The sequence below is a fragment of the Sinocyclocheilus anshuiensis genome, unplaced genomic scaffold (genome assembly GCF_001515605.1).
Source record: "Sinocyclocheilus anshuiensis isolate Anshui unplaced genomic scaffold, SAMN03320099.WGS_v1.1 scaffold976, whole genome shotgun sequence".
NCBI classification, from domain to species: domain Eukaryota; kingdom Metazoa; phylum Chordata; class Actinopteri; order Cypriniformes; family Cyprinidae; genus Sinocyclocheilus; species Sinocyclocheilus anshuiensis.
The window spans coordinates 1695023-1707306 of record NW_015552538.1 but is presented as its reverse complement, the minus strand read 5'-3'; the positions used below and the strand labels follow the sequence as shown (position 1 = coordinate 1707306).

Here is a 12284-nt window from a genome sequence, read left to right as displayed (position 1 = left end):
AAAATGAAAAATGAAAACTAAAATTATGAAAATAAAAGCAAATGGCTTTTTGAGGAACAGACTGAAGTGTTAAATTACAAAAATAAAAAAAAAAAAAAACATGAAAATTAGAACTGCTACCTTGGCCACTAACTGAAATAAAATAACTTTAAGTTGATGTACTAAAATTGCTAAAATTAAAACCAAAATAAAAAAGAAAAATACATAAAGCGAAATAGAATTAAAAAATCCAATAAAAATGACAAAAGCACATAACTAAGCTACTAAAACTTCAAATTAAAATGAAAACTAAAATTATGAAAATAAAAGCTAATGCATTATTATTATAAATACTATAATAGTATAAAAATAATACTAAAATAACACTGCTTGTGGGTAAATAACAACAGAATTTACATTTTTGGGTGAACTATCCCTTTAAATTAATTAATAAAATAATTAATTGAGATAAATCTAATGTTAATATATTGACATCCCAAATACATGCAATGCAGAGATGCTCTGCCAGGGCTCAAAGTGAAGTCTATAGCGGTGTGTGTGTGTGTGTGTGGCCTTACGCATCCGTGCGCTGTCTCCTCTCATCCCCGGTTGCTAGGCAGCGGCACTCGCGGACGAGCACGTTGAGTGCCCCTGTTTTATAGCTGTAAGAGATGTTGAGCAGGATCTCCCCGGAAACCCGCACGTTGCCATAGTCCCCCGTCTCACTGTACACGCTCATCATACTGTTGATGCTGGTCTGGAGAGCAAACATAAGCAGAGTCTTTGGGGGTGCATCTTTCACAAGCTTGTGTTTGAGTGTATGCCTGACTCTTCAGTGGTACAGAAAGGCAAGAGAGAGAAACTGAAGCCAACAGAGCAACAGACAGACACACATCTGCACTCAAACACACACCGAACACTCACAGTGTCAGCATCTGAGTCAGGTACATTAAGGAAACCCCACTTTCTCTCCGAGGCAGGTGTGGAAGACTAGAATAAGACATGAGAGAGAAAGAGAGAAGAGACGATTGATAGCAGGAAAAAAACAGAGAGCAGAAAAGTAGAATAAGAAAAACATAGATAATATGACAGGAGACAGATTGCTGGAGTCAGGAAGGAGCTTTTTTCACATTTGATTATTTGTAGATGTCACAGTCCAAAAATGAACACTGTGTCGTATTTACTCACCCTTATGTAATTTCAAACCCATCTGACCTTTTTTCTTCCATAAAGGGAGTGTTTTAGCAGAACATTCACACGGCTCTTTTCTAGTGATGCACTGAAATTTAGACAATTGAAAATACTCAAACAGCAAAAAATGATTTCGAACAGTGGTGTTTAATTAGCACTTCTCAGAAGATGTGTTTTAACCATGTCAGTGTCTATTTGGTGCACAAAACATGGATAAGCTACAACAGATAAATGTGTTTTAAAATTTGTTCGGCAGTTTTCGTTTTTCAGCTAAATGAAAACTTTCATTTCTGTTTCTGTGTTACGTAAAAAATAAATAAAAATACAATTACGCATCACTACTCCATTCCATATAATAACATTGAATGGGAACTGGAGCTGAATGCCTCCAAAAATGACAAAAAGCACCATAAGCAGTCCATAGGTCTTTTGAAGCCATACAATAGATGTAAATTCTGGCACAATACATCTTTACAAGGCACATTCGAATTTACATGAAGACTTGTAAGATAAAATACATTTATTTCATACTAAGTTCAAATCTTATTTTCTTTACTGACATATCGCATCCGTGTATCATTCGTTCATTAATTTTTTGATTTAGCCTAATTTTGAAAGTAGAAAAATGAAAAAACGGCTCCTTTTTAATTTTTTTTTTTTCCAAAACACGAAAAACGTTTTTCAGCTTAAATGTTCGTTTTTCGTTCAGGGGTAGAAAAATGAATAAACAGCTTGGATATTCGATTTCTACATGTGGGCGGGAATTAAACACCTCTTTCTGCTGATTGGTCAGCCGAAGATCAAACCGTGCCGTCATCAGTTCTTCCGCAGTATCATGCAGTAGAATAATAGTCCTCCGCTGCTGCAATTGTACGGATTCTTAATGCATTTATTGCAACTACATCTCATCATTTTTCATCACACAAACAGACTAATGCATAGCTCGACACAACTCGTACCGGGGCAGAGTCTAGACAGTGCTTTCTTCTGTGGAGACCAGCGGTTCTTAAAGTGATAGGGGGGTCCGCGAAATAATTTGCCTACCGTATTTTACAGACTGTAAAGTCGCTTTTTTATCATGATACATACTGTGATTTATTCCAAAGTGACTTATATGATGCATTTAACGTCAAATAATCTAAATGAAGCCTTTTAAAAGACAAGTATTCCCTGTGGTTCATGTTTGTGGCATGCGCTGGAAAGATGCTCAAGGAGACAGAGACGCGCTAAAGCAGCGCTTTCTTTGTTCTCTTTATTTTTCAAAGGCATGACATTTTGTAGTTATTTTGAACAAAACGCTACACAAATAAAAATATACATTTTACCATATGACTATTTAATGACTTAATAAAGTTATTTCCCCTCGATGGGGAAAAAATCCAAGTGAACGTCAATCAGTACTCAATATTAATTTAAACTGCTTTAAATATGACTGCTGCTTATTTCCTGTGCACTTCAATACTGATCTGCGCTTGACTGTAGTCGCGTCTGTCTGCTTATTGAGTTTATTTAACCTATCGCAATTTATTGGAACTGTGTGAACTAGAGTAGGCTTTTTTTGGGGGGGAAAAAAATGAAAAAAATGGAAAAGGAGCCCTTTTCTCATTTTTCTACTTTCAATATTAAATAAAAAAAACGAATGAACGAATGATACACAGATTATATCGCTCCAGACTGATTTAAAAATTATAATTAAACTTTATTTGGAGTACTGCTTGTGTACAATGCACATTTCTTAATACAGTATTAAGCCTAAAGTGTGTTCTAATGTCTCTATTGATGAGGACTGTATGAATTTTGAATAATATCAGTCTTTAAATGCAAGATATTTAGTTGGACTTCAGCACTACTTCTGCACAATTAAAGTGCATTAAGTACAAAATTAGTTGTAACAATTTAGCAGACTTAAAGTATACCATTTTAGTATACTAAAAGTACAATTGCAGGGTATTTTTATTAAGTACATAAAAATGTACTTGTAGTAAATTTAGCATGAAATAAATGTATTTAAAATACATTTTAGTGTATTTATTTTTCACTAGGGAAATATCGCATTGAAATGTATTATATTTGGAATCTATCACAAGAGTTAAGGTGTATATACTGATTAAAGGTGCTTTGTCATTATGTGGAGCTTGACCACCCCAGTCGCCATTGACTTTCACTGTGTCAAAGAGCTGCATTAACATTCTTCAAAACGGCATCTTTTGTGTTCAACAAAAGAACATCGTGTAGGTTTCTAATGACATGAGGGTGAGTAAATAATGACAGAACCTTTATTCTGTGAAAATACGACTGTGTAGTTGCTAGTTTTTTACTTTTTTCTTGTGTTCCCTCTTCATTCCGCACCCTTCACATCTGACTCATCTAGCTATTAGAGACTGTGCCTGAGCTACGAGTTATGTCAGCTGTTTTGAAAGAGACCACTTGTCTTCTTGTTTGCCTGAATTATCTCTCTTTGTTGTATCTTAATGCACCACCTGCATCTGTATGTGTGGCCAAGAACCGAGAAATATGACAATGATGCACTTTCAGTAGTTATTGCGCGTTTCATCTATGCTAAATTGTGTGTATATGAGATTGGGTGATAAAAAATTCATGTGTGGGTCTGCCAGGTGAGTCAACAAATTAAGCGATCCCATGTAACTGGATATTTTGCCAGAAGGAGGAAATGCTAATATCCATAAGGCATGAGCTGGAACAAGTTTTAGAGCGTATGGTGTACATTAACATCAGAAAAAGTAGGTAAAGAGTTGGATTTCTGGTTCCCCTGCCATAAGGCACACAAATAAAAGTCTAAACAGAGTACACACAAGCAAAACACAGAAAGAGGAACAAGTAGGCTACATATTTTGTTTCAGTCAGACATCTGCACAAAGCCAGCAAACACAAATTGCAGCAAAGCACCTGTGATTATGGTGTTTTTGTGTGTGTGTTTCTGTGCAAATCCTTATACCACTGATTGCGCGCTGCAGACGCTCCGGTTGGTTTTATAGTGTGCTGATAACACCGCATCGATGTCCTCATCCGAGTCCTAAAGCACAAACACTTCCTTCAGCGAATATTACATTGAAAACAGCACTGATTTCCTTTACACCATCACTTCACTCTGTGATATGATATCAGAAAAATCACATTACAGAAGGCTGTCTCTTATCATTTTAACTCCCTGTCTGGAAATCATATCCTGCACACAGGAAAAAATTATTGCAAGTGAGAAGTGGTTTAAGAGACTGTCTGAAAGCTACCACATCGTTCAGGCCTGGAACTGAGCGGCATCGACTAATCAGAGGGTCTTCACTGAACCCCTCACCAGGATTACTGAGGTCCACCTCAGAGCGACTGCGATCTGTGAAGAGAGGAAGATGCTGTGATTAACCAAATTTCTGGCTATTTTATATTTTATAATACTTCTAAAGACACAGTGAAGTCCAAAATTCTGAGACCAGTATTGAAAAAGTATTTTTTTTTTTACTATATTAACATAATTTAAGATGAACTGAAATATAAAAAAAAATTTCAGAATGATTTAGTATGTTCATGTAAACCTTGATGATCATGTTCTCCACTCCAGCATGATTTGATCCAAAGAGCATCTTGTGCTTCAGTGGAAGCAAGAGCATCTGACAGTTTGTGCAGTAATGCTAACATGGACTAAAACAGCGGTTCTCAACCGGGGGTCGAGGCCCACTAAAGGGGGCCTCAAGAAGACTTCAAATAAACAATAAGACAATAAGAAAAAAACATGCTAATACAAGTAAAAAGATGTTATTTGAAAGAACAGGGTCCTCACTATATTGAAAAACTTGGATAAATGAGGCAGCCTAATTAGTGTGAAAAAAATTGTTATTTCTAGACCTGTAGAAGTCATGCAAATTAATAACATAGTGTAACTCCACAGGTAGTTTCATACATTTTATAAATATACATTTATCTAGTTATGCCAAGCTCTAAAATATTTTATCCTGTAGAAGTAAAAAAAATCATTATCCAGTAAATCACAAACAACTCAAAATATAATGGGGTCTTTAAATACTGTTGTGGACAATGGGAGGACTTAAGAGTCAAAAAGGTTGAGAATCACTGTTCTAAAAATGCTTGTTTTATTAGTGACCTAAAGTGCAGAATCTTAATAGAGCAATAGCGCAGAATCTTTAATATTTCTACACATACGTATTTCTCTATTATAAAACGGATAGTTCCGGTCCTTGATTCTGATTGGTTGAGCCGCGTTCGAAGCTGTTGTAAATTACACTACAAACATACACCTCTGTTTACGTCTGTCTGTTGCTTGGCAACCACTTTGTTGGCACCACAACTCTTTCTGAGGAACTACATTGTTTGGAGGCAAATTACTGTTTTTATTTATATCATTACACTTTATTTGCTCTGTTTTATTCTGTGAAACCTTACTACATATATGGAATAACCGTTTTATAAAAGCAATAAGCCCCGTGAAGCATTTTAGTATATTTCCGCTTTGCGTCGTGCCTAACAATGCCCCTTAGCTGTTATAAATTCACTGTAAACCACGGCTTCTTGGGGCTGATTGATTTATTTTTTTATTGATTTATTTTTTTGATTTTTCAGGAAAATATATATTTAAAAAAAAAAACAGTAGAACAAGGGGTATAACATTCTGTTTTTGAGGTAAGTATAGGTTTAAAAATTCACAGACATTTTTTATTGTTTACTCCATTTCCATTTCTTCTACATATACTGTATTTCTATTTAGCATGATGTAACTGTTTATTCCCATGTTTAAATCAGATTCTGAAGCACACATTTTCAATGTGGGCTCAGACTTTTTCAAGTTTTTAATATTACAGTGAACTGATGTAAGGACAGTTTTGAGGGCAAATGTCATTACTAGTGTCATTGGCAGGAATAGTATATATGTCGAGTTGTTGCCATGGTGATACCTGATGAGAGGGAGGCTCTGGATATGGCAATAGAGGGTGTGCTAGAATCCATCTGTCTCCGCCCATCCGCCATCTTTTCAGGAATGCTGTCACTTCTTTGTATACTAGACACGCTCTCTGCCCCATCCGGCTGAATAAACATGCACACACACAGACACTAAACACTGCTTTCCTGTCATGCACGCAAATCTGTATACAGGAATGCAATTGTGCGATCATGTGTTACCTTGTTTCTCGTCTCCGTCTGGGTTGGTGTTTTCACCATTTGTGCTCTCATGTTATTGGGTACTGTTGGTAACCCTGACGATTCCACTGCAACCGCTCTCTTCCTAAAACACAGACACTTAATGAGAGTGAAACACAGACAGCCTTAATGAGCAGACACATGCTGGCACAGAATGAAACACTAGCTTACTGCACTTAAGTTTATACTGCCTACCATTTTTCCAAATTAATATGTGAAATGGTATGCAACAGGATTCATTTCAAACAGCGGGAGGCTATATTGTTCTCACTAAGTATACGGCATGTTCAAAATCATGGTTTTTATTACTCCTGGCTCATTTGTCATATTGTAAATGGTTACGTGCATTGCATTATGGGATACAGCGTTTACAGTGTTACATTTTAGCAAATGCATACAGAAGAAAGCATAAAAGCACAAATACTATTAACTGCAAGAACCGTATCACAGTAAGTGATTTCAAGCATAGCCAACTCAATGGACTGTAAATGATGCCCCTCACCCTTTCCTGTTCTTCCCTGTGCTTTTCTGGGATTGGGGCGTAGCTGATCTCTCAGGCTGTGGCGTGGACGATCTCGCCATCTCTGATGATCTGTGAGCAGAGCCTCCATCTCCATAAACAAAAACAGATATTCATAATAAAAAGAAACAAATCAAAGCCATTTAAGCTAAAAACAATCAATTCACTTTTATTGTGGGAGTTTCATTTAAAAATTGTCAAAAAATGTGAGAAACAAAATAGAGAAAACAATATTATGGATAGGGGATATAAGTAAAAAATGTCTTGATGGATTTGTTTAACAACACACAGCTTTTCACTTCACAAGTTGCTAAATGGTGGACGAGTCGTGTGGATTACATGTGGATTATTGTGATGCTTTTATCATCTGTTCGGACTCTCATTTTGATGGCACCCATTCACTGCAGAGGATACATTGGTGAGAATGAGATGCAATGCTTAATTTCTCCAAATCTGTTCTGATAGAGAAATAAACTCAACAAAGCAAAGCCCTTGGATAGCCTTAGGGTGAGTAAATCACATCATTGGAGAAGCACTAATTAAACGGCACTGTTTTGGTCAATGATTCCGTCCGTCAAAAAAAAATGTCTACATTTTTTATAAAATATTATTCACTATAAATGACCATTAATCAATGCAAAACCTGATCAGGATTCTACTTTTTAATCGACAAAGCTGCTGTGAAACTGGACATGCAAAAACAATGATAATATATTTTTTGTATATAACATGTAACTATTCTAGTTCAAATCATTAAAAATAGCCTGAAGAGGAAAATTTTCCATTATGTCAGGGCTGACAGTGTGTATGTATGGCAACATTTACAGGCACTGTTTGATGGATATCTGTGTTGACACAAACTCTGATTTGGTCTCACCTGGAGGACTGCTGATGATTGACTTTTTGACTACATCACTGCTGGCAATGCTGGCATGTTGGTACCTCTTGGATCTCTCTTCCAGAAACCATTCTCCTGTAACCACCTTCAGCTCCCTAAATCAGCCAGTCACACACAGACAACACCGTGTAAGCACCAATTATATAAGTGCCAATCACAGCCTAATTGGTTCACCTATTAAAGAGCCTATGAACTGTTGACACAGTTTCTATTGAAACAAAAAGCTGGGGCAGAATATGGACTAAAACCCAAAAAACTAAATTTCATGGTGTCTACTATCTATTCACCATTACAGACCAGAGTGTGTATGGATGTTGTGTGTGACTCACGCAGTCTTCGCACACACGGTGCATTTGCAGTTGCTGTCTGGAGGCGTAGCAGTGCAGAAGTTGCAGATGCGCCGATGACAGTTGGTGCACACATTACCCCTCTGCAGGATGAGACCCAGAGCACGCAGACATACAGCACACTCACGCTGATCCGCTGAACTACGCCGCCCGGCTCGCTTCAGTTCCAGAAGCTCATTTTTCAGTTTCCTGTAGAGGCACAACTGGCATCACTGTTGGGGAGTAACTAAATGTATTCACCCTATAAATTAACTACAGTAGGTCTGCTGCTTTGAACACAGTTCATCTATTTCAAAAAGACATTTTCAATGCCACATGGCGATTTTTATGTTACTTTCACTGACATACAGTATGTAGTCCTGGAAAGTGATTCATTCTAGTGAATTGGTTCATTCGGATGCTCCTTGTAAATTTACAGATTCTAAAAGAAGAGTCATGGATTTGAGTCACTACATTTTAACCTGAATATTTAGTTCATTATGTGTTCAAATCAGTTATTTAAATTACTTATGGTAGTCTTCAAGTTTTTTGTGTTGTTGTTGTATTTACTATAATTTATTTTTGATGCACCCAAATTGGAATTGTTCATTCATTCATAAACCCAATTTTTTTGTGCAATTCAATTATAAATTATTCAATGCATTTAGCTACTTTTCTTGCACAGTAGCTAACTACTTTTGCAAAAGAGTGTGTTTATATGTGTATATAAATAAAATGTGTATATATTTAAAGAAAATAACTGCTTGTGATGAAATGATGTGCGTTGAAGACGCTACCTGATGCGTTTCTCCTCTCGTTTGCGGAGTTTCTCGTCTTTCTGGAGAACACTCAGGATCATCTGCCTTTCGTGCTCCAGGAGGAAGGACAGATTAAGGGAATCGGTTGTCTTTGCCATGACCATTTAAAGAACTGCTCACAGAGCTCCAGGAAGACTCAGCCAATCAAACTGGCCACAAACCACTAACAATTACGCTTCATGAATGCAGCTGGAATCCTCAGTCAGAATGAAGGATTGCTTCAGTTCATCTTCACATCCCCATAAAGGTCATCTGCCCGGACCTTCAGACAATAACATTCATCTCTTGACAATTGTGGCAGGTCTTGTGATCCTATTGGTCAGTGCATTGTTAACCTTTTCACCTGCTGAATGCCTGCAAGCATAACATCCATATAAAAACCATCAGTGATCAATCAGGGTATTTTAGGTCTCATACTTATTGTATAACTAACTACTGAATCATGATTTACCTTATAACCTAGTTGAAGTCAAAAGTGTTTAATAAATGTTAAGAAATAAAACAAGATGCTCCCAGTAGAATTTTTTTTTTTCTATTGAAACCAAAGGGTCAGAGAGATATGGTCGAAAATGATAATGAAAAACCTATTATTACTCCCTGGTACTTCGGTTCCAAGTCGGTACTAAAAAAATGAAAATGTTGCAGTACCAGTTTTTTTTTTTTAAGTAAAGTACCCCGAGTACCCGGTCAACCTGGTTCTTGATGCACTATCCGAAAGGTGCGCAGATGCGTTCTCTTCATAAAAGCACGGAGACGTGGCGACATCAAAACGAGAAAACACACCAAACTAACAAAACACTTTAAAGACAGACACCCAGATCAAATGAAAGAGTTCAATCAGGTAAGTTTCATTTTAATTTTTAATATTTAGATCAGTGTTTCCCATACATTGATTTATTTGTGGTGGCCTGCCACAATGTCAAAACTGACCGCCACAAATAGATTTTCCAAAAGGCTTTGACTTCGTTGAATAAACATAGGGCCGGCCCTAGCATTTTAGGGACCCCAAGCAGATTTTCAAAAGAGGTCACACACAGTGCCTAACGTGATTTAGGCAAAAAAAAAACAAAAAAAAAACAACAATAACGTTACCTATTTAATGCATCCTTGCTGAATAAAAGTATTAATTTCTTTAAAAAAATCTTGCCGACTTCAAACCTTTGAACAGCAGTGTACTTTAAATTAATAGTTTTGTCATCATTTACTCACCCTCATGTTGTTACAAACCTTCATTGCTTTCCTTCATCCATAGAACACAAAAGGAGATATTTAGATAAATGGTCACACTGTTCTTTTTCAATGAAAGTGATAAACTTAATAGCATCTGCCTCCATCTTTTGTGACCAGTCATAAGGATTTGAAATAACAGGAGGGTGAGAAAATGCTCTTCTATTCAAATTCAAATTGTCATGTGAAAACTAAATCCTTAAATAGCAATAAAATAGCCTAATCCATTCCACACCGCCATATACCTGGACTAATTAAAGAGACACAACAACACCAATTTCAACAACACCCACAGCACTGTTAATTCAGTGGTACCCCAGGCTCTAGTGAATATTAAGACACCAGACAGGAATAATGCTGCCTTCAGGTCCTCCTGGGAAATTCCTATTTACTAGCTCAGAAGTCATCATTACGATGTGATGTGAGTTCAAATGATTTTGGCTGGGAAAAAACTTACTGACAAAACACAGGAAGCTTTTCCGCCCTATGCAACCTAATAAAGAACACTGGATGCACATTAGATTTGAAATTGGTTCTTTATCTGTGCATTTTATCTTTCTAATGCTGAAATGTATAGTTGCACAAGCCTGTCACTTCATGAATGGCTAAACGAGTAGCATTTGCTGACAAGCCTTATTTGTATTTTTCATCAACAGTACTGGACACATGAAAGTTAGTTTTCAGCACGTTTTAATCGTGACGACTCACAATCCTGATTTTTCCCTCATGTTAAATAAGACACTGTTATGCCATTCATGTGTAAATACGATCATCCCAACAAGACCTGAAAGCAACATTAAAGATGACAAACATGCTGCAAGAACCATGGGAAATGTAGTTCAGTGCATAAATCTCAAGAGAGCAAGTCAACAAGCTGCCAGTCCAGCTCACAGCTCAGTAATTACTCCTCTAATGATGGAGACACATTCACCAACAACACCTGGCTTAATGGAGATTAGACTCATACATGTTTTATGCCTATCAGAGAGGCTGTATTAGCATAATAAAAAGGGACAAAAAACTATGAAATGCAGATTAGCAACTAGCAAGACAAAACTGGATATTGGGTAGTAGTAAGTATATAGTGGTTGACCGATAAGAGATTTTTAGTATTCAACACCAAATATCAAAATCTAGACAGCAGGGTGGTAAACAGTCAATATAATGCAAATGTACATGTTTATTATAATGTCAGAAATTACATTATATTACACAAACTAACACAAAGAGGAACAACTTTTTAATCACAAAATGACCAGTCTATTTCAAAGTAATCATGGCAAATATATGGTTCACTTAGTTTAACATGGATGTAAAGGGGTAGATATAAATGAAATGATGTTGCTACAGTCCCTCCACACACATTCAGACCAATTATGAGTATAACATGGACTAACGACATGCAATGTAATGTACTGTTGTCCTTCTCTCCAGCTGTGCCCTTTTGAATCTTTAATGCATGCATCTTATTTAAACACACATACACACTAATCAATATGAAATGTCAATTATGGAGAGTATGATTGTGAGTGTTAAAAGGACATCAGTAGAATGATCTGTGCAGTTAATCATATGGTAGAGCACTTTATGTGTACTGTCTGAACATGACAGATTTGGGTCCCTCTATCTGTGATGCCGATTAAACTTTTCAACCCACATTCTCTTTTTTCAGGACCAGTGCACATTAAAATTACAAAAAGGCCTTAAAATTTTGATGGGCTTGCTTTCAGTCTTTTTAATGAAATTGATTTAGTTCTTATGGTCCAGCTGCCACTAATGTTTCCTGTCTGTATTGTTAATAGTCAATGTTTCTCTTTCCTATATAGGGAAGATATAATACATTTTATGTGTGTATCAGTATCAGTCACTCTGTTACAAATATTATGGACACTCAGTGATTTTATGGGGGTAAAATTCAACATCAAATACACAAACTGTGTTCACAGGGTTAATATTGTTTTATGTTTGTTTTTTATTTTATTTTGTGGTTTAAATACTTATATTATTCATATCTGCATTATTTTACTGATATTAAAACTCCATGTATTAATGTATTATACAAATGTAAAATTAAAACGTCTCCAGTTACAGACAAAAAAATCGCAACAATGTCAAAAACTCTATGGTTAGCCAGGACAGAAATTTCAATATAAACTTAT

The 12284-nt window shown here is 36.3% G+C and overlaps 2 protein-coding genes across 2 annotated transcripts in view; both read right to left on the bottom strand.

The window, feature by feature from the left end:
• The window catches only part of sytl5 (synaptotagmin-like 5), a 26209-nt gene that overhangs the window by 12145 nt on the left and 1780 nt on the right, over positions 1-12284 (bottom strand). The window contains exons 2-11 of the mRNA XM_016454297.1: positions 8878-9252; positions 8084-8290; positions 7734-7849; positions 6839-6947; positions 6319-6421; positions 6093-6222; positions 4419-4519; positions 4127-4204; positions 904-969; positions 558-736 (exon numbers count right to left, since the gene is read on the bottom strand). Of these exons, the coding sequence (XP_016309783.1) occupies positions 558-736; positions 904-969; positions 4127-4204; positions 4419-4519; positions 6093-6222; positions 6319-6421; positions 6839-6947; positions 7734-7849; positions 8084-8290; positions 8878-9002 (1214 nt within the window). The 5' untranslated portion in view covers positions 9003-9252. The remainder of the gene's footprint in view (positions 1-557; positions 737-903; positions 970-4126; positions 4205-4418; positions 4520-6092; positions 6223-6318; positions 6422-6838; positions 6948-7733; positions 7850-8083; positions 8291-8877; positions 9253-12284) is intronic.
• The window catches only part of LOC107663809 (ankyrin repeat and SOCS box protein 5-like), a 7142-nt gene continuing 6778 nt past the window's right edge, over positions 11921-12284 (bottom strand). Inside the window, exon 6 of the mRNA XM_016454155.1 lies at positions 11921-11943. Coding sequence (XP_016309641.1) covers positions 11921-11943 — 23 coding nt within the window. The remainder of the gene's footprint in view (positions 11944-12284) is intronic.